Source organism: Pleurodeles waltl, chromosome 3_2 (genome assembly GCF_031143425.1).
Source record: "Pleurodeles waltl isolate 20211129_DDA chromosome 3_2, aPleWal1.hap1.20221129, whole genome shotgun sequence".
In the NCBI taxonomy this organism is placed as follows: domain Eukaryota; kingdom Metazoa; phylum Chordata; class Amphibia; order Caudata; family Salamandridae; genus Pleurodeles; species Pleurodeles waltl.
Genome location: NC_090441.1, coordinates 52,190,255 through 52,213,128, shown reverse-complemented (window position 1 = coordinate 52,213,128; position 22,874 = coordinate 52,190,255). Strand labels below are relative to the sequence as shown.

The 22,874-nt window shown below is 45.9% G+C and overlaps 1 protein-coding gene across 2 annotated transcripts in view; it reads right to left on the bottom strand.

Moving 5' to 3' along the window:
• The window catches only part of LOC138286463 (schlafen family member 13-like), a 240,303-nt gene that overhangs the window by 49,648 nt on the left and 167,781 nt on the right, over positions 1 to 22,874 (bottom strand). For both annotated transcript variants that reach the window (XM_069226749.1, XM_069226750.1), the window contains exon 4: positions 21,985 to 22,735. In XM_069226749.1, the coding sequence (XP_069082850.1) occupies positions 21,985 to 22,735 (751 nt within the window). The remainder of the gene's footprint in view (positions 1 to 21,984; positions 22,736 to 22,874) is intronic.

Here is a 22,874-nt window from a genome sequence, read left to right as displayed (position 1 = left end):
CCATCCAAATTGTCATTGTGTAACTTAAAAACCTTATCCCTTGAACTGGAACTTGATATGTTAACAGCCCTACACACTCTAGCAAAATGCCCAACTTTGGAACATTTTGCACATTTTTTACCTACTGCAGGACAATTACTTGCATTACCTAAATGGGTGGAACTACCACACCTAAAACATTCCCTTCTTTTATAAGTTTCCTTCCTAACTGATGTTTCAGCTTTGGCAATTGCTTGGGATTTGTTAAATTTCTGTTTGATTATAGCCACTTTCTGATGAGAATCTTTCTGACTAGTCATATTCATCTGTTGCATATACGTTGTTGTATTCTCAATTCTATTGGCTATCTCCACGGCCTTTTCTAAAGTTAAATTTGGTGTAGACAACAGAGTCTCTTGAACTTTCTTATTATTGGTTTTCTCGACAAGTTGATCTCTAATCATTTCATCCTCACACGCCTTGTAATCACAGGAAACAGCTAACATTCTTAAAGCCCCCACATAGTTAGCAACTGGTTCACCAGGAACTTGTTCCCTTTTATAGAATTTGTGTCTTTCCATAATAACATTTTTACACGATCTAAATCTGTTATCAAGAGACTTAATGGCAGAAGCATATTCATCAATACCGCCATCACCTTCACCCACATCTAATGCAACAGTCACCTGTGGAATGTGTTTTAAAATATTACGTCCCTCTGGACCTAAACAATGACGGAAAACAGCAAACTTTTTCCTATGAGTAAAAGAGTCACCGTCAATGGCATCTAAATATGCCTCGAAACCGTCTTTCCATGAATCCCAATCCACTTCTGAAGAAACAGGATCCGGAGAAAATACAGGAGGAGGAAGAATGGATTGCTGCATATTAAATGTAACCACACTAAATGTTAATTAAAGTTAAACAATGAGGAATAGTATAAAACACAAGGATATGCTTGTCCTGTTAATTTTCAAAACACACTGCGCAAGGAGTGCGTGTCACCGCAGAAAATATAATTGAATTGAATTGAAGAAGAACAATTTAACATTACTATACTGCTTGAAATGTTTTGAAACGCTTGGAAGAAGTAAGTTGCAGAAAGGAGCCACTTTCCATTTAGTAACGTCAAAATTAAATTTATCACAAAGTATTGGCCGGTTCACTCGTTTCCTGGCGTCTCCGTTGCCAGGAAACGAAGTCTCTCATAAAACGCATATTCAGCGTCCTTCACCCGTTTCCTGGCATCTCCGTTGCCAGGAAACGAGGTCTCTCATAAGACGCGTCTCCGTTGCTTAGCAACTTGGTAATCAACGCCGCGCGTGATGGGACGCGTGAAACAACAAGAGGTGGCACGCGTTGGATCAAACAACCCAAAATCAATGAAAATTTAAGCAGACAGATTGCAGGCTCCTCGAAGAACTTCTTTCAGCAGGATTGAAACATTGAGGGCTGGATGAAAACGCCGTGCGTTGAACTCCTTCAAAAATTCCATATCGCTCTGAAAAGGTGCACACGTAGGTCCAGCTGTCCTGCCGTCCTCGTCGCCAATGAAGAGTCGCGTAGCTCGTAAGTATTCTTTATTTCAAGTTTAATGTACATTAATGCAGAACAGCAAAATGCCTCCGACACCGACGCTCATCCCAACCGTTCTCCCTTCCCAACCGTTCCCCGTCGTATGTCGAGTCTCGAGAGCAGGTTCTCGAATCCTTCCAAGACTCGACACACGAACAGAGAGAGAACCCAACAGTTTGCCCGATCTACATTCCGACTTTTGCTCTTTAGGCCGAGCAGTGGCCCTGGTTGTAAGAGGGGATCTCTCTGTTTTGTCGTGGTGGCTATTTGGATTCTTATTCTTTGAGTCTAGTTGCATTCGTATGAGAGGATTTATACTTCCATCATGGCGCTGATTCAGCATATTTTGGATAAAGTTCCTCCTCCTGGTCATTTTTGTGTATGGACGTTCTTGTGGCTGTAGCACTTGATGCATTCTTCCGGGTTGTTTAAGCCCACGCAGTGGCCCAGGTTGTTTGCATTCTGAATAGATCCAGAATATCAATTAAGATACTTTTGATGCAATCGGTTGGACTTCAAAACAGGCAGGTACGTTTTTTTCCGTATAACACTGGATTCTCCTTCTAAAATATGTAATCTCCCTGGATCAGCAGAGCTATTTCCTCCCGATCCTTTAGTAATACCATGTGCAGTTTGTTTTCTGCTCATGGGGTATGGATGTCTTTTCAAGATCTCTGCATGAATATTATTTACATAAACGTTTATTGGCTCAGTGGGACTGTGTTTTGGAGGATTGGCATACGGTCATTGGTTCCTCTGATATGTGCCGTGAGTAGGGTATTTCCTACATGCATACGTTTCCCTGCCTGATTAGGACCGTCCCCTAAGTTAATAGTGCTTCTAACAATTTCTAGGGGTTAGAACGGTGACGGAGTTTTTCTTTTTTCATTTTTGTATGTTTCGTTTCTTTTTCCCCCCAGGTTTTTGGCCTATTCCCTGTATAGTATGCAAGTGGGGATTAACTAATCTCTCTTATCATTGGATGTACCAATGCAAGGCTGTTTTGGACTTCTGTCAGAATATCTAAGGGATAGGTTCTCCACGCAGTTCGTTTGTTTATGTGGAATCTGGGTATTGTTTCTTTGTTTACCAGGCTGTACTTATTTTCTATTTTATGTTTTTTTCCGTATAGGAGTTTGGTAGGCTGTGGTTTTTTTGGAATTCTCTGTGTGAATTTCCAGTTGACACTTTAGTTGGCCAGGTAAGTTTTCATGATGGTGTGGGGACTTGGTGGACACAATTTGTCACCTAATTTCTTTCTTTCAAAACCGGTTGAGGTGATGCTTGGTCTTTTTTCCCTTTTTTTCATTTTTCTCTCATGGTACACAAGTTTTCTTTTTCCCTCATCCCATTTTGGGGGTGACTATTCTTGCTATCATTTTGGGGTTTCCTCATTGGAGCGCAGGAGGCCTCTTAACAGAACATATTTGAGCTAATGTGCCTTAAGTTATATTTTGTGTGCATTCGATATTACTGGGCCACAGCTATCATTTGACATTTTGTTACGTTTCATTCCTGCGCCCTGAAGAAGGTGGCCCCCTCTGTGCGGCTCCACCGAAACATGCATTGGCGCAACTTGGGGAAGGAAGGATTACTTTCAGAATTGTTATGTATAATCCCAATTGATGGAAGATTACTAATTTAATATTGTGTTAGGAGCTATACTGTTATAAATTGTGATTATATATATCTTTTTAACATTTTTTGATGTTTGAATCATATGTTGAACTAGCTAGTTATTATTAGACACTAGTGATTTTGTTGTCCTCCATTGTATGATTACAGTTTGTTGTACTGTGGGACCACTCCCACGCCAGGGGCCAATCCTGCACAAACTTGCTCCCACTCTAAGTCTTCAGGTAAGTCAAAAATGCACCCAGAGCACTAGAAAAACTAAGCACGATTCAGCTCCCTTCTTACTAACTCCTTCTTACTATTTGAAAGCAGGTGAGAAGTTGCAAGGGTGGCACTCGAAAGAAACGTGCCCCTACAGTCTACTGAATTCGAGCCTGTACTATAGTTGTTTTCCTGACACACTCCGAATTCCCCGGGCAGTCATAGAACTTGCAGCAGATAGCTGCCTTCACAGAATCCAGGCTATATAACTTTCAATTGTTACAGACTCCCTTTGGGCCCCAACACAGCCACTGTGGTCTCCAGCTTGGTTCCTAACTGCGGGTCCTGCCCGATGCAGACTGCCACGACTGGTTTCTAGGCTCAAACCAACACCATTCCAGACCTCTACTCCAGCTCCATGGTTCACAATAGTAATGTCTTTGCCAGTGCCGCAGGCAACCCTGCTGGCACAACATCTGATCTTGTTCTGTTACTTGTTTCTGTCCTTGAATCGACATCAGCCAGTACCAGGCTCATGTTGCCTTATGAAATCCCAGAAGTGCAGGCAGAGGTAATTGAGCCTCACTTTCAACTTCTCCGATGATGTCAGTATTACCAGAGGTTGGAGGCCTAGCTCGACTATGACTCTGATGTGGTCCAGGGCCTGCACCATGTTCCTCAAGATGCACATAATCATGAGGAGGCAGACGCTCTTCTCCCCCTGACTACCAAGGTGAGGAGGTTTACTTGGACTTATAGAATGCCAATGGGTAGATAACTCCCCAGGAAGTGGACTAGGCCTGCCATTTGTCCACCAAGGAAAGAAAGCACCTCTTCGCAGAGGTGGTGCGTAGAGTAGCAGATGTAAAAGTACCTACTGATGAAACCAAATCTCGTTTATGGACTGAAAAACTCCAGCAACAGTCAACTTCCTCTGAGCCATTGTTGCCCTTTAATGAGGCACTCAGGGAAGCCCTCATTATGACTTGGTCGAGGCTACGATCGGCCTCCAGGGAAGACCTGTGGCCAGGCGACACAGACCAGCTCCTGGGGACCTTGTTTTCCTAACATAACACCCCACACCTGAAAGGCTTGAAGTACAGAGAATGACAGGAAAAATGAACCCAAATGTTTTTCATTTGAATTCCCAAGACAGAATTTAAGCGTATTGATGCTTTTGGCAAAAATATGTTCTCATCAACAGGTCTGGCCCTACATAATTTGAACCTGCTGCACTTTTTGGGCAGGTACACCCATATACTGTGGACATGACCAGCGAGGTCTTGCCAGTCAGCTTGGAAGACCTCAGGCAGGCACCTGCCCAAATGATTTAGATTGAATAGGGTGCTCAAAATATGTTGTGTGAGCTAACTTTGAAGCCACTAATTGCATAAGATGCTACTCAGCCCTGGCATAGTAGTTAGATGGCATGCTTGGATGCGAGTGCCTGCATTTCCAGGGATTGTCCAAGCATCCCGCATGGACATGCCTGCAATAGGGAAAGGCCGATTGATTGCTAGAATGATTTAATTATAGTCGCACTACAGCACAATCCCTTTGATTACTGTAGCAGTGAACACAATTGAAACTGCCTTTTATTTCGTCCCACTCATCATATCACTCCAACATTAGAACAGATTTCTGAAAAACATGCCTCGTGTCTAAGACAAGAAGTCAACCTCCTTCTGGCTAAGAGTGCTATCGAATTAGTGCCTGGCTTGGAGAGAAGAGAGGGATACCATTTTCACTCCTTACTCATACAAAAACAGGACAGGGCTCTCATGCATTTCCTGCACCTCCAATCGCTGAATGTCTTCTTGTGGCGGTACAAGTTTAAAATGCTCACTGTGCCATAGATCTTCCCTGCTCTGGTCCTGGGAGACTAGATAGTGTCCTTGGACTTGTAGGACTGTGTTTCTGTGCCTTGAACCAAGAGGAAATGATGCCAAAGAATGCAGCACTATTAGTTCACATAATTAATTTATTAAGGCACTTCCCAGATATAAAATAAAAGCGCACAAAAATACGAACATGAGCATTTAACTTGAATGCTGTCAAACATGTATATGCCAAAATACTCACAGCTGTTAAACAATGACAGACTGAAATGGTGCAATACATCAACAGTGAATATATGCATTGAAAATATATATATATATATATATATATATATATACATATATATATATATATATATATATATATATATATATTTGCACAGCCAAGCTAGATAATTAAGAATTAAAATGCATCACCATGGGGTTGAATTCTTGATCCTTGCCAACATCAAGCCGAGGAACCCTGGATGGCTGAGGCAGGAGGTCTTCCCAACTTGGGACCCTGAACTGTGGGTCCACGTTCAGGCAAACTCCTTCTACCTCAGTGCCAAGTTTCCCCACCTTATATACCTTAAAGAAACTCAAGAGGAAGATTCTGGTAAACTCCCCCTCCCTTCGATTGTGAAATTTAAGTGCTGGCTGTACTCGTCTGCATCAAAAACACCCAAAGGAGCGGGCCCTGCCCCAATGCGCATTCCAGAGACAGAGGAGCAGTACTTTTCCTTGTTGAAAACATTCCCAGGGTGAGGCTCTCTTATCACATCTACCTTTCACGTTCCCCATGTTATGTTCCTGCACAGTGTAACTCGGTGCTGGTGAGAAAAAGCACAAATACGTTCTATGTGGAAAACAAGCTTGGTGTGGAAAAACCCTGAGCCACCAATGTGACGGCACCTGAAGCTAAGCACAAAATGGAGTCAGTGGTCAAAATGGAGTTGGTGGTCAAATACAGATAGGTAGCATTACAAGGACACATTTTTTCATATACCAGTCCTACAGGCGTGTGGTTCAAGGTCGGGTCAGAACACTTACAACTTGCTGCACTGCCTTTTAGCCTCATATTGCTACCTTGGGTGTTCATGAAAGTGATGGCTGTAGTTACAACTCCCCTACAAAGGTCAGAAATATATGTATTCCCATTCCTTGACGAGTGGCTGTACAAGGCGGGCTCATCGCAGTTGCTGCAGACCATCTTCGGATGACAGACGCCCTCTTGTCTTCCCTGGAGTTTTCTACCAAATTAAAGTCCCACCTGAACCCTGTGCAAATGGGTCTATCCTGGACATGATGATGTTGAAGGCCTTTCCACTATTGCAGCAAATCCTAAAGGTTCAGGATATATTCCCAATATTTTGGATACAGTCCTATGTCTCAGTGAGGATAGTTCTAAGGCTTCTTCAGCACCTCATCCCTCACAGGAGGGCCCTGCAGCGGAACCTTAGGTTTCTGTGGGCTCAGCATCAGGGCAATCTGCCTGACTCAATCCTGATCTCACAAAAGACAGCTCAGGGCTTGCAGTGGAAGCAGACAGATGCCAAACTGGCTTGGGACATGCCACTCTTCCTTCCCCACAAAGGGCACACTTGTGACAGGTGCATCATTCACGGTTTGAGAGTGTCTATGTGGGAGAGGCAGAGATTAGAGGCCTCAGGTCTCCAATCTGTTGAAGCTCTGTGACATATGGTTGACCCATTAGCCTTTCCTGCCAACAATTAGAGGTAAGCTGGTGCAGGTCCTCATGAACAACACAAAAGTCATGTGATACCACAGAGACAAGACAAGCCTTGTTCCTTTGGAGGTGGTTGAATCAGCAGCACATTTTCCTGGAGGCCATCTATCTGGCAGGGTTTCTGTAAGCAAAAGCAGACGAGCTGAGCTGTCATCAGATGGTGGACCATGAATGGCATCTAGATCCTGAGGTGGTACAAAGCATCTTTGATCAGCAGGGCATGTCCGGGTTAGATCTGTTCGCCACCTCAGAGAAAGTGAAATGTACTATGGCATGGTGAGATTTCCTACCAGAAAGTCACTAGGAGGCTCAATTCGCACCTGCGAGGAAAAACAGGTCTCCTGTATGCGTTTCCATCGCGGTCTTGACTTCTGAAGAAAGTCAGGTCAGACGGAGTTCAACTCATCTTGATAGCCTCAGTTTGGCCCAGGAGAGTATAGAGATACTGAGCCTGAGCACTTGCCCTCTGATCTGGCTACCTCTTCAGGAGGTCAGCCTGCATCTCCATGCATGGAGAAGACCATCAATAGCTGAGTTCTTTCAAATTGCCAACATAGGTAGTGGATGTAATCCTTGCTGCTCAACATCATTAAAAGAAACCCATTTATGCTGAACGTTGGAAGACATTTTTTGCCTGTTGTAGGATCACTTACCATGAGCCTCTCCAAACCAAAGTCGCTAATGGGTTAATGCTTGTTTTGTTCTTAGCCCAACAACGACTTGCAGCGGGCACAGTTACAAGTTGTATGTCGACAATCTTCCTGAAAGGCCTGACTCATATGTATCCTCCGAACTCCTTCCTAAAGCCCAATAGGACCTCAATTTGGTCCTGTGTTTCTCAAGTGCACACCATTTGAGTCTATGCACATTTGCTTCCTATAGCTTCTAACAATCAAACAGTCTTTCTCTTCGCGATCACTTCTACGTGCCGCATGAGTGAACTGCTATTGGTGCAACATCCTTACAACACTTTCTCCCCAGAAAAATTGGTGCTGAGGACTAGGGATTCCTTCTTTCTGAAGATGTATTTCCCTTTTATGTTGCACAATCTTTCATCCTGCCAGCCTTTTTCACTCTGCCACACCCCTCAAAAGAAGAGCAAAGGCTTCATCGTCTTGACCCTAAAAAAGTCTTGAGGTTTTATTTAGATGTAACTAGATATTACAATGTAAACAACCAGCTCTTTGAGAGTTATTCTGAGGCCAACAGAGGTAGAGCAGAGCAGAGGCACAATCTATCAAAAGGATCGTCCTTCGCATCCAAATATGCTATGCACAGGCCTAGAAGGAACCCCCTGAAGGCCACTAAAGCTGCTACAACATGGACAAAGGGTGGTGCCTGCTCATGATATCTGCCTAGCTGTAATATGGCCTTTGTGGCATACGTTCACGAAACACTACAGCCTTGACAACTGTGTCTACAGAGAGACATACCCATTGTGCCTGTTTGGTGTTGCAGGACATTTTGATTTGAGTACACTCTTTGGACCCTCTACCTCTATGCTTGTACATCTATTCAAAAGTTAAAAGTATCCATCCGAATAACAAGTTACCTACAACTGGTAGCACTCCCTTTCTGTGGATAATATATTGAACTGCAGATTCCTCTGTGCCTTTCCGCTTCCTCGTTCTGTGGAGAAGACATCTGTATGTGGTAAAAAGGTCCAAGTTAGGTACCAGCACACTGTCAAATAATGCCTCTTTGCCTCCCGGGGAGGTTCCTGAGCCATGCAAATTTAGCATTGGCATTCCTTTACTGAAAAAAGTCAATCTGGACCTGTCCTTGGTGTCTAATTATCTGCCCATTTCCTTTCTTCCTACTGTAGCTAAAATGATAGAAAACTGGGTCTCAAAGAAATTGACCTTTTTTAGAATATAATTCTATCTGGCCAATTCTCAAGTAGGCTTTCACCCAGACGGAAGCACAGAACTGGCAGTGGTGTATGATCTTCATATGTTGATATATCACCAGTCTTGATCCATTTAAATCTACGTGCTGCCTTCGACACTATTGACCATACTATTCTATTTCTACAACTGAAAAGATTGTTATCGTACAAACTGTCTTTAAGTGGTTTCCTCTTTTCTTGAAGACAGATCCCAACAGCTACTGTACTATATCAGCCCAGTTATCTCAGGTGTGGAGTTTCTTAAGGCTCCTCCCTCTCTTCCTTCCTATGCAATATTTACATGGCCATCTTGCTGCTTTAGAGGTATGCTGTTGATTATCTTCTGTTAGTTCATGGATGGGCCATAAATGGCTCAAACTGAATATGCACAAAACTGAGATTTTGTTGTTAGGTCTTGGTTCTCTAACTCTTCTTCGCTTCTTGTGGTCTGATAGGTCCGGCCCTTAAACACCCAGCTGTGTTAAGCTTGGGGGTTAAGATTGACGCCACACTTCAAATGAACGAATAAGTGGCCTCAGGGGCCTCATCTTGTTCTTTCTACCTTCCTCAGCTCGGACCATTTCTGCCCTATCTCTTCCGTCAGAGTATAATTTCAGCCATATGGGGGCTAACTAGTTCTTGTCTTGACTATTGTAACTGTCTGTATTTAAATATTAATTCTTCATGGCTGGATCAGCTTCATTTAATCAAGCGGCTAGATATGCTTTGGGAGCTCCTAAGTGTTCTTAAGCTCTGCTATCTTTAAAACACCATGTTGTATGCACTGAGCCTGATACAGACTTCTCCCATGTTGATCTCTTACAAACTAAAATCTTACAGTCCTAAAAAAACACTTGGGGCCTCATTATGACCCTGGCGGGCGGCGGAGGCCGCCCGCCAGGATGCCGCCCTCCATAATACCGCTCCGCGGTCAGAAGACCGCGGAGGGTATTATGAGTTTTTCCCTGGGCTGGCGGGCGGTCTCCAAAAGACCGCCCGCCAGCCCAGGGAAAAACTCCCTTCCCACGAGGATGCCGGCTCGTAATCGAGCCGGCGGAGTGGGAAGGTGCGACGGGTGCTACTGCACCCGTCGCGTATTTCACTGTCTGCTACGCAGACAGTGAAATACTAGCGGGGCCCTCTTACAGGGGCCCCTGCAGTGCCCATGCCATTGGCATGGGCACTGCAGGGGCCCCCAGGGGCCCCACGACAGTCCCTACCGCCATCCTGTTCCTGGCGGGCGAGCCGCCAGGAACAGGATGGCGGTAGGGATTGTCAGAATCCCCTCGGCGGCGCAGCGAGCTGCGCCGCCTTGGAGGATTCTTACGGGCAGTGGAAAACCGGCGGGAGACCGCCGGTTTTCCCGTTCTGACCGCGGCCAAAGCGCCGCGGTCAGAATGCCCAAGGGAGCACCGCCGGCCTGTCGGCGGTGCTCCCGCCCCCGTTGGCCCTGGCGGTTCTCTACCGCCAGGGTCATAATGAGGCCCTTGGTTCTTGCAAGACTTTTCTGCTACAATTTTCCAAATCACACAAAACTTGGAATAGGCGTCCATTGTTTTTCTGTATGCATGCCCAAGTTATGGAAGAACCTTTCAGCCCATCTTCAGTTCTGCTCTAGTCATCTGGGGTTTAACGAACAATTAAAGACTTTTTTATTTTCATTCCTCCTCGTGTCTCACAATAACACTCATTCATCACCATATCTGTCTCAAGAAGCCGGAGGGTGTTAGTAGCACATTACAAAACCAATTTACCCTAAAATTTAACAATATGTTGAGGAAATTGTGACATATAAATGTACATATTGGCTGATTTAATTTAGATAGGACCTAAAATCAACTTCTTTCAACGGACAAGTCCTGGACCTAACTGAAAAGGCTGAGTTCCTGCAATACAAGGCAGAGGATTCAGAGAGCCATCCAATACACAAGTAATGGGCCTACTGGGAAAGGCTGAGGGAACCAATATGAAGAGCTTCCTGGAACGATGGATAGCTACAACAGTAGCCTTAGAGATCCTCCCGGTTTTCTATGCTCTTGAGTGATCAATTAGAGTTCCTGCAAGGCCCTCTCATCCTGAAGCACCAACAAGACCAGTATTAACCACTACATTAGAGGAATCAAGATTTGATCCTCAGTATAGCAGAAGCAGATCACTATGTGGAAGACAACAAAAACATCATGGTTTTCACCAACTACAAGATGGCAATATAACAGCAGCATCACTACTTCCTTGAAGACCCTAAAGAAGCTTTGAACTGAGCACAGACATATGTGACTGGAACTGGTGACTGACATCCCCCAAGCAAGCGCCATCCACCAATTACAAGACAACAGAGGAGTAAGTGCAAATTGAGTGCAAGCAGTAGAAACAAAAGTAGAGTTCTATGATAGAATGTCATCCAAGAATTCCTTGAGCATGATCTAACCTTACCATCAGTAACCCTAACAGCCACACATAATTTGTGGTAATATCAACATATCTTGGCAATGGACTTCATGCCCCAGCAGAGAAAGTAAGTATCCAATGAGTAACTTGAATTCTCGGTTCCTGCACAGACATGAACAACGTATGGTTGTGCATATCCGGCAGGGAGCATGAGCACCGCAACATGGTCCTTTTGCTTCTGCCCTGGTTTATGAGAGTTGGGAGCTTACACTTACTTGGTATAGTTAACAATGCATATTCGGTTTTTGGCTTACAATTCTGGTGAAGGGTGTAATGCTTATAGCCCTATATAGGTTGCAAGTGGTTATAACAAATTTTAAAATTGGTGAGCAAGGAGAACTCTCATGGGGGAAAAAAATAAGGGATGGGAACCTTGGCTGACCGCCACTTTAGCCCAAGACTTAAAGCCTGGGTTTAGATTCACTAACAATCTTATAAGAGCACCCTGGTTCAATTCAACTTTCTCACTTTGAAGGTCAGGGGAAAGAGCAATGCCATTAAGGAGTATGAAATCCAGGCTTACATAAATAAATAAGAGGGGGCACATATTGTCTATCTTCAGAAAACCAACATCATAAAAAGTGGGAAGTAGGCTATAGAAGAACTGGAAAGGACGGCTATTTCGCACACGCTTCTCCTTGTGTGCAGGGGAGATTCTATCTGGGTTCATTCTGGGGTCCCATTTCAGGTTGGAAAGACAGCAGTTGATAAAGACGTTTGTTATGTTACAATCACATGCACATAAGATGGCAGAGATGTGGTCCTGGTGAATGTCTATACTCTCAATAATGACCACACAAAAATGCAGCTGGCTGGGGACGCAGAGTATGCAAGAAGCATGGAGCTAGCATCTGTACTGCGCTGGAATAAGAAGCAGAGCAAAACCGTTGGGATTAGGAACCAATACGTTTGTACGCCAGTATGAGGAAGAAATTGGAGACAGTGGGGGTTAACTTGTCGAGTGTAAGTGGAGACTGCTGCCCGCACAGAGGGGAAGTATGTTCCTAAGAGTAAATGAACCGGAAGCAGTGAAGACTGCTGGCCCTGATCGAAATTCATACATATATTAAATAAACGTGGCTACGGGGCGTGGCCAAGATGGCGGCGTGAGCGGACGCGTTCGTCCGAGCTCTGCCGCCCGGGTCCCAGTAATAGCTCTGTGGCCCCGTCGTTTGGAGCCCCAGGTCCTCCTGGCTGGGCGAATGAGACCGAGAGGCAGCGGGCGCCCCGAGAGAGTAGGGACGCCCACAGAGGAGAGTGGCGGCAGCGTTGGGCCTTGCGGCCTGGATTGCGCTAGAGGTTGCTGGCCCGCGGCGCGTGGCTGCTGAGCCGCGTGGGGCGGCCGAGTGCGTGGCAACCGGCCAGCACTCCGGAGCAACGCGGAGGTTGCCTGGGAGCGCATTGGAGCAGCAGAGAGGTCCCGGCGCAGGGCCGCTGTGAAGCGGCCCACGGCGGCCATTTCCCTGCTGGGCCGTTGCGGGATGGAGGTCCCAGGCATGATACTGCACACATTTACACATTTGCGCTCCTGCTCCAGGTTGGTGGAGCTTGGACCGGCGCTAGGAGGTTGGGCCACTAATCAGCGGTGCGGTCGGCCCGCGGTGGCCCAGCCCGAGCTCGGGGGGAGCTTGGGACCGGCAACTGGCATATGAACTCTTCGGAGCGGTGGATGCAGAAGCTGGTGGCCAGAGTCTGAAGGACATAAAGAGAAGGAACTGGCAACCCGACCCACAGCAAGCGGCACGAAGAGGTTCTAGACGAGACAGGCACAGGCCTCAGAGAGGCATTTGGAGCTATGACGACCTCCAAGCCAAAACGAGATCAGTCGGTGAGAGAAATGTTGACCAGATCCCACCCGGTACAAGGCAAATCGGCTGAGGGGTCGGCGGCGGCACGGTCTCCTGAGGTACGTGGGGAGTTGAAGGAGGATGGGAGGCCCCGGTCACAAAGGGTTGCCTTACCTCATTGTTTGACTCGTTGAGGAGCGACCTGCAGGAACTTCGTAGAGACATTTTCCAAGAGGTGAAAGAGCTACGAGTGGAGGTCACGCCTCTGGGCGAGCGGGTGGCCCAGGTTGAGGATGGCGAGATCTCTCGCGGTGAGGAGTTAGTGGGCATGCAACAGGAGGTCATACGCCTGCGTGACCTGCAGGAACTCCTCCAATCTGCAGTTGAAGACTTGGAAAATAGGTCGCGACGGCATAACATTCGCATCAGGGGTGTGCCGCTTGGAGCAGAGAAGAAGGACATTAGTGAATTTGTGGTGGCGCTGTTTGACACGGTTCTTGGCCTAGAGGGTGCCCTGGAGATTACGCTAGACAGGGTTCATCGAGTGGGCTGCCGCCGCGGACCCGGAGAGCACCCACCCAATATCCTAGCATGCGTCCATAATTATGGGCTTAAAGAAAGCATTTTGCAGAGGGCCCGTAATCTCCCGCAGATTCAGTTTCGAGGGCACACGCTCCACTTATTTCAAGACCTCTCAATACGGACTCTGCAGCGGCGATGAGAATTCAAGCCCATCACGGAGCACCTGCGGGCCCAATCGGTGTCTTACTCATGGGGGCACCCTTTCCGCCTAATCTTTCATTGGGAGGAACAGCTCTGCCAGGTGAAATCAGTGCTGGAAGCGAGAAAGATTCTTCGTTTGGAGGGAGGCAATCAAGAAGCGAGCACATCTATGGACGCGGCCGATGGGGATCGATCGCAATGGCGGCGTAAGGAGAGAAAGAGGAAACAGCAGCGACCTACAACATCGGAGCAGGCGTTAGAGCGGCAATCTGTACTGAGTAGCGTGGCCGCTGGATCACATGCTTAGTGGCTGGAGGGCTGGGATGGTGGCTCTGATGTGGGCAGCATTAATCCAGGTCATGTGACCACTATTGCGGGACCTGGGCGATGGAATCGATGGACTTTATAAGACGAACTTGAGTGGTTCTGCTGCCCCTGTTGAGACTTTGCCTCTCAGGAGATGAGTGATAGAGGACTTTGTGGTTGTGAGCACCTGTTGTGCGTTATGGTTGTATGTTGGTGTGCTTCCCCTGGAACATGTATACAAGTTGTATTGGCTGACGGGCCCCATGGTTCGGAGCGGCCTTGGGGCTGGACTGGGCGTGGGCTCCCCCGGCGGGTTCCCCTCCTGAGCGATTCTGATCCTGGGACATATGTCTCTTAAGTGTCTAAGCTTGAATGTCCGTGGTCTTAACAATCCAGCTAAGAGACTAGCAATTCTATCGGCGCTTGAGCGCTCTGGTAGTCACATTTGGCTCTTATAGGAGACGCATTTACTGCCTAGGGACACATATCGTATGCGCTCAAAGTGGTTTCCTAGACAGTTCTGGTCCTCGTCCTCCACGAAACATGCTGGGGTGGCGATATTGCTACCGAAGACCTTCTATGGCGAAGTGATAGCAAAGATACATGAGGTGCAGGGTAGACTCCCGGCCCTTAGACTACGGGTGGGGGCTTTCTGCTTTACCATTGCTTCTTTTTATGCCCCCAATGCGCAGCAAGAATCCTTCCTGAGACAGGTGATTGCTCCGGTGCTTGCAACCCATGATAGTGCTGTTTTAGTGGGAGGTGATTTTAATCTGGTAATGGACAATGAGTTAGACTGATCTGGGCACCGCTTTGGGCAGATGGGAGCGCTTGACGACAGCAGGGCGACAGTGGTTGGCTGAGTGTGGATTGGAGAATGTTTGGAGGAGAGCACATCCTATGCTTAGGGACCACTCCTTTTACTCAGCGGCTACCAAGACGTACGCACGTATTGACTTCTTTCTGGCCTCTCGAGAATTTACCTCTCGAGTTCGGGAGACCACGATAAAGCCCCGGGCCCTTACTGATCATGCACCTATCACGGTGGAGGTTGGTGTGGATGTGGGTCGGTGGGCAATTCCGGTTGGCGCTTTAGGGACGCGATCTTGCAGAATATAGAAACGGAGGAGTCGCTACGGCGCGTGATTTCAGACTATCTTAGCCACAATGATGATGGGATAACCCGTTTAGAGACTTTGTGGGAGGCTCTGAAGGCACTGGTGCGGGGGGAGGTAATGTCGATATCAGCGACAGATAATAGAGCAAGGATGGAGCAGAGGGCGGCGCTAGAACAAAAGGGGACAGCACTGGAGTGATCCCATAAGTCCACAGGTGCACCGAGAATTCGGCGGGAACTGGAGAAAATGAGGCAGCAGTTGAGGCGGTTGGACTGGGACAGGGCGGAGTATGCGATAGCGCGGCTTAAGCATAAATATTACATTGGGAGTAATAAGTGTGGCAGGCTCTTGGCGCATCGGTTGAGAGCACAGCGCTTGGCAGCAGCGATAAAAATGGTCCGCTCACCTTCGGGAAGAAAGGCCTGCACAGATGATCATATTGCAGAAGCTTTCGCCGAATATTATCGAGTGTTATATACAGCTGATGATCAGAGCGATGTGAATCCAGCCGCATTCCTCGCGGGGATAGCAATTACTCCGCTTGGCGAGAGGGAAGCGTCTTCCTTGGATCAGCCTATCAGAGCAGAGGAGGTTATTTCAGCAATATCGCGGCTAAAGGTGGGGAAGTCTCCCGGCCCTGATGGCTTTACGGCGCTCTTTTATAAGACTTTCTGCGCAGAGCTTGCACCGCTTCTTGTGCGGCTTTTTAACTCTTTTCAGGAGTCAGGGGCTCTTGTGCCCAGTATGTCCGAAGCTACCATTGCGGTGATACATAAGCAAGGGAAGGATCCTGAGGAGTGTGCTTCGTACAGACCAATCTCGCTTTTGAACATAGACGCTAAGTTATTTACTGGAATACCCGCCTTAATCCCTATATGCCGGGTCTTATAGATCCGGATCAGGTGGGCTTTATACCCCACCATCAGTGTAGTGATAATACAAAGTGACTTTTACATTTGATAGTTAAAACTAGCAGATCTCGTAGGGAAGCACTGCTCCTCTCTATTGACGCAGAGAAGGCGTTTGATAGGGTCCACTGGCCTTACCTATTCCGGGTGCTGGAGTGTTATGGACTGGGTCCGGGCGTTAGGAGATGGGTTCAGTGCATTTATCGCTCGCCTAGGGCTGCGGTCTGGGTTAATGGTACAGTGTTTTTGCTGTTCTCGATTGGGAGGGGGACTCGACAGGGGTGCCCTCTCTCCCCCCTGTTGTTTGTGTTTATATGGAACCCTTTGCGCAGCATATATGCGACAGCCCCTTGGTTTCTGGTGTTAAGTTTGGAGGGGATCATCATCTTATCACTCTGTATGTAGATGACGGGATTCTTACCTTAGCTGACCCCACGACCTCCCTCACTGAGCTAATGGTGATAATGGAGGAGTTTAGTCAGGTCTCTGGGTTCCAGGTAAATATGCAGAAATCCCAGGTCCTCAGTTCGTTTGTGAATCCAGAGCGCGAGCAGGAGTTGAAGACTCGATATCCCTTTATTTGGTCATCATCACGACTCCCTTATCGGGGTATTAACATCTTGTTTTTAAACATTTGTGCCAGTAATTTGTCTTTTTGAAAATATATGTAATTTTTCTGGATTAAGGTTTATGTGCCTTATTACAAAATAATGCTGTATTATAGTTTGTCTCATATCTCCCCCGTTTACCCCTACCTGGGTCAAACCCAGTTCCGTAACACCACACAAAAATGAAGGCACAGCTTCTGATGCACTACTTGAGTGAGAGGCCTTAAAAGTAGTAATAAGGGGCAACTGTATTGAATTGGGCTACACGTGTGTTACTGCATGCAGACAAACAGGAACAAAAGATAAAGGAGGTAGAAAAGAGGAGACTCTGGGAACCGCCAATACAGGGAATCTTGGCTGAAGAAAGTGTATGTCTTGCTCACCTCATGGAATTTCCAAGATGTCTGGGCAGCACAACCTACTAAGTTAGCTTCCATAATGACAGTGGTAAGTTGGGAGACACCTGGCATTGGTATGCCACTGGCATTGATATGCCAGAAATGAAAGGGTGTTCTATCACATAAATACCCATGACACAGGGGCAGAAGTGTAAATGCAGACTGAAATGAATCAAGTATTTACTAATAGTGTGATCTATACAAAGCATCATGTGATACGCATGAGTGTGTACTAAAATCATATATAAACTAAAAGCTGCAGCAGAACATATGTCTGGGACAATCCTCTCAGCTCTCACAGGTTGACGGTTGAATTTTATGCTACCTATATTATACAGTTGAAACCTATATTGCTGAAAATGTATTCGCTGACTGTTGGAGATGGCTTTTCTTCAGGGTCACCCCAAACATTTTGCCTTCCTCCTCTTTTTCTGACCTCATTTTTGCTGGCTTTAGTACTCTGGGCACTTTACCACTGCTAACCAGTTTTAAAGTGCATATGCCCTCTCCCTTAAAACATGGTGACATTGGCTCATACCCAATTGGCATAGTTAATTTACTTATAAGTCCCTAGTAAAGGGCACTACGTGTGCCCAGTGCCTGTAAATTAAATGCTACTAGTGGGCCTGCAGCACTGGTTGTGCCACTCACATAAGTAGCTCCCTAACCATGTCTTAGGCCTGCCATTGCAAGGCCTGTGTGTGCAGTTTCACTGCCACTTCGACTTGGCATTTAAAAGTACTTGCCAAGCCTTAAATCCCCCTTTTTCCACATATAAGTCACCCCTAAGGTAGGGGCCTAGGTAACCCATAGGGCAGGGTGCTATGTAGGTACAACGCAGGGCATATACCTGTGTGTTTTATATGTTCTGGTAGTGTAAAACTCCTAAATTCGTTTTCCACTACTGTGAGGCCTGCTCCTTTCATAGGATAGCATAAGGGCTACCCTCATATACTGTTTGATTGGTAGATTCCTGCTTATTGGTGAGGTTGGATTTAATATTACTACTCTAGAAATGCCACTTTTAGAAAGTGAGCATTTCTCTACACCCAAATCCTTTTGTGCCTTACAGCCTGTCTCCAATCCATGTCTGACTGGGCTGGTTGACAGCTCCCTTGTGCATTTCACCCAGACAACCACAAACACAGGATGCTCAGTCACAACCGCACACATCTGCATAATGAATAGGTCTTCCTGGGCTGGAAGGGTGGAGGGCCTGACACTTACATTTCAAAGGACAGTGGCCTGCCCTCACACAATGGACTTCCAAACCCCCTACTGGGACCCTAGCAGACAGGGTTGTACTGAAAGGGGAGCTTGTGCGCTTCAAACCCACTCTTTGAAGTCTCCCCCACTTCAAATGCACTTTAGGGTATATAAACTGGGTCCCTGACCCTACTAACTCAGACACTTCTTGGGAAGACATTCTGCACCAGAACCTGCAACCTGCCAAGAGAAGCTGCCCTGCTGCCCAAAGGATTCACCTAGACTGCTTTGCTGTAAAGGACTGCTGGCTTGCTGTTGCCCTGCTACCTTGCTGATCTCTGGCTCTGCTGAGAAGTGCTCTCCAAGGGATTGGATGGAGCTTGCCTCCTGTTTCTGAAGTCTCAGGACCAAAAATGCTTCATCTCTGCAAGAAAATTCCTTGTTCGGTGCAAATAGACGCACAGCCTGCCGGAACTGACGCGCAGCCTGCCCTGCAGTGAGAAAACAACTGCAACGCTGAACCAGAACGACGCAGCCCGGCTCCCCGAGTGGAGATCGACGCAGCGCCAGTGTTGCGACCGGAACTTTGACACACGGCCCACGCCGGGCCGGAACAACACAGCTCAACTTCCTGCGAGAGGAATCGACACAGCAACAGCCGTGCGGCAGAAACCTCCCTGCATCGCCCACCAGATTGACGCAGCAACTGTGACTTCGTCCTGCATGCCCCAGATTTCCCCCACATCGTCCCTGGGCATCCAAAGACCCCGCAACCTGAAGAGGATTCAAGCCTGCGCGCCGGAAACCGACGCAAAGCTCTTGCTGCATGGAAAAGAATCGACGCATCATCTGTGTGCGCCCGGAAAAACCGACAAGATATGTCTGGATGTAGAAACAGTGAAACTGGACATGATGAGCACTTTGTACTATAGATATAGTTTTGTGCATCCACGCTGACTGTTACTGCCCCCATAAGACAATTATTATTCAACAGCAAGTTACACATTCCCTGGCTGAAAGCAGTGTCAAACTAAAAATCTGACCCCAGGAGAACAACAGTTGTTTTTGTTAATGCTTATATAATTTGTAGGCATCTATCCTTCTTAGGTAGACACGAATATTGTGCCCAAATATAAACTGTGAAAAGTTCCTTTTGCATTGTATGATGTAACATACCTCATTTTCTATGTCATGCATGTGAGTTTGAACATGATATGCATTATTAAAATCCATAAAAAGTTTGGCATAGAAAGTCCAGTAGCAATGAATATGCAACTAGATACCAATAGAATGTTTGTCAATCTAGAAACCTGACCTGTGGATCAGGAGAAACAAATTAGCAGAAATAAGGGACATGAGTAGAATTAGGCATATAGTGAGGCCTAACCTGGTTCAGGTCAAAGAAAGTTGAGCTTTACACGATACGGACGAGTACTCCACGTAGCTGGGATGAAAATGGACCTCTACATGACACAATTCTAAGATACTGCAGCAGAAGGTGTATGACTTTTAGTAACAGAACATATCTGGGTACAAATTTACCGAGCACACAGGCATCATATGCTCATTAGTTACTATATTACAGGATAGGGTTATTATTTTGTTCAGTATGAATTTTATAGAAAATGCCACACTAATCCACTGAGATGATATTACATATAAATCCAGTAAAATCAGCAAGAAATATGCTTTGACTGTGTCATCGATTTCCAGTACACACAAAAAGAAAACATAATTTAAAACTGTATAGTTAACCTACACACTATGGGGTTGATTATGACTTCGGCGGACAGAAAAGCCCGTCCGCCGAGGTCCCGACGGGTAGATTGCCGCCAGTGCGGCTGCCTCCCCGTCTGCCCCATTACGAGTTTCCCAGTGGGTCATCGGGCGGACACAGAGTTTCCGTCTGCTGGCCCAGCAGGAAACATCCTACAGCATTGTCGCCGTCTCGTAATAGAGCCGACGGCAATGCTGTTGTGCGGAAGGCGCACCAGCACCCTTCGCAAAGTTCACTGTGTGCAAGGCAGACAGTGAACTTTGCGACGGGGCTGGCCAGGGGGGTCCCTGCACCCGGTCTCCGCCAGCCGTTTTATGGCAGTGCTACTGCCATGAAACCGCTGGCGGAGAGGGGAGTCATAACTCAGCCAGCACCACCAGTCTGTCCTGTGGCAATAAAGTTGCGGTGCTGGAGGTCCGACAGGGTCGTAATGAAGGCCCATGTCTAGCATGCTTCTACTCAAGATCATAAGGCCAAACATATTTTAGCTTAATGTGAAGAACTGTATCAAATGGCAGATAAGAATAGCACTGTTGTTTGGTGGTGATTCACCATTCTCCACAATTAACACTTTTCTGCATCACTGTGATTAGATTAATTAGAAAACATACAAGGCATCAGAGACAGCTTGATGAAGCTTTGATGATAAATTAAATGATGAAGTTCCTATATTTTTTTTAAATGCTCAATTTGTCATAATTACATCTGTAGAAGACATTTTTTTGGCAATTTATCAGAAGTCTCGTATTCACCTCAAGGTAACAGAGATTAAAGGGTATCTACAGATTGAAGTAACAAGAACAGGTTAAGGAAGTGGTAAGAGAAAGAGTATGGCTTATCACATGCACCGAATACTGTGGCATAAGTATCCTTCAACTGCTAAGCTGAGGATGTTCTGGTACAAAATTGGCTCTGAAAAGGTTAACTGAAAAGGAAGGGGAGGTGTGGGCAGAGAAGAGGTGACGAGGAGGATTTATGATAATTAGGAAAATGTAAGTCACAGTGTGAAAGGTCGATGTGGACTAAAGGGTTTCAGAATAATGAGTAAAGGCTCCTACGCAAATATGGAAAGGGTGGTCTAAATTATATCAGCCTATGTGAGGAAGATGAAGTTGAACTGGAACATGGAACAATTTAGAACAAGTCTTCTATAACAAATTAGAGGTGGAGTTGGGTGTTAGCACAGAGGTGCTAATTAATCTTAAATCTAACATGAAAAGATCCACCAGGAAGAGGAACAAACATGACCGCATGCAAGACCATTTTACCATATGTTTTTTTATATAAGAAACATTTTATTTCCGGAAAAACAATACTAAGAAATACAGTTGCTCGCTCACATACAGTTTTATATGTTTTAAAGGGGACATGTGTGATGGTTCATGCCAGTATAAATCTGTTTTCTGTTGTATCTCTTTTCTGTTGTGCGTCACAATAAAAAAAAGTCTAACATATCGACATCCAATAATATTGATTCTACGGTATTCACTATCACTATATCATTATGGTAAGTACACCTAGGAAATTGTAGATTTAAATGTCTTTACTCACCATGACAACATAGCAATAGTTGATAAAGAGGTGTGAATATTATTGTAGTTCGATACAAGTGGGTGTTTCGAATAAGCTATTGTTAGCGGTGCCCACCATGTTTTCTCTTTCATCTCACTAATGCACTATTGTAATGCTCAAAGACTCAGAGTTCTTATCAGCCGGCACCTCCGCTGTGAACGTGGGCTGTTGTGAATGGTGTTTCCTCTTGTAATTAAGTCCCTTTACTCTGCCTACTGCTTGGCATCACCATAGCACATATACCATATCTAAATTCTGCACCTGGATATATGATAATAGAATTCTTACTGTAAGTATTTTCGAAGAGGCTGGTTTTCACAGATGTATAGGATCTGTTCTCGACCGCAGTTATAGACATTCCTTATTTTCTCAATTATCTTCATGGCCATCACCGTCTTCCCAGTTCCCGGCAATCCATGGATAAACAGCAGCCTAGACTTTCGGATATTCCTGGAAAGGATTTCGTACTGTTTGATGGTGAGTAAATTGAAAAGCTCGCAGCCAAGCTGTTCACTGAGAAGGGATCTGAAATTAAGCAAGACTATCACAAGAGCCTTCTGCAAGTCATTCATAGTTTGAGTGCTGGTTATCCTATAGGCGTTAGGATACTCCACTTTCAGAGTCTCATCACAATCTAAATCTTGATCTATGCCTTCAACATTTAGACAGTTGCTTACTCTGGAAAGATTAAAAAGTTTTGACATTACACAGACCTTTCCAGTGTAACCGCCAACATTTACTATCTTTTGTTTAAGGTTATATGCCACAAATCTTGAATATTCCTCCACATTATTAAATACATCGTTTGGATTGTGATAGATGGTGTAGAGGGTTGGATAATCATTGAAAGCTATCAAGAGAGCATCACACACAACATGCTTGTTCTCGGGTATTCCAATATCGACAGCCCAGCTTCTGGAAAACATGAGGACTCCTCGAGACCTGGGCATTTCCTCCAATAATTTCCTTATTGTGGGATGCTCATTTGAAACTTCTCTATAAAGGTTGTCGGGGTATACAATTATTTCATTTGTGCCACCTACAGAGGAAAGGAAAACGCAACTATTAGAACATCTAATATGTCCAGTCCAAAGACTGAGCAAACAACATTATAAAAGTACATTATTTTCCACTCTCAATTAAAACAGCATTAGGATAACAAGAACATACAACATGAA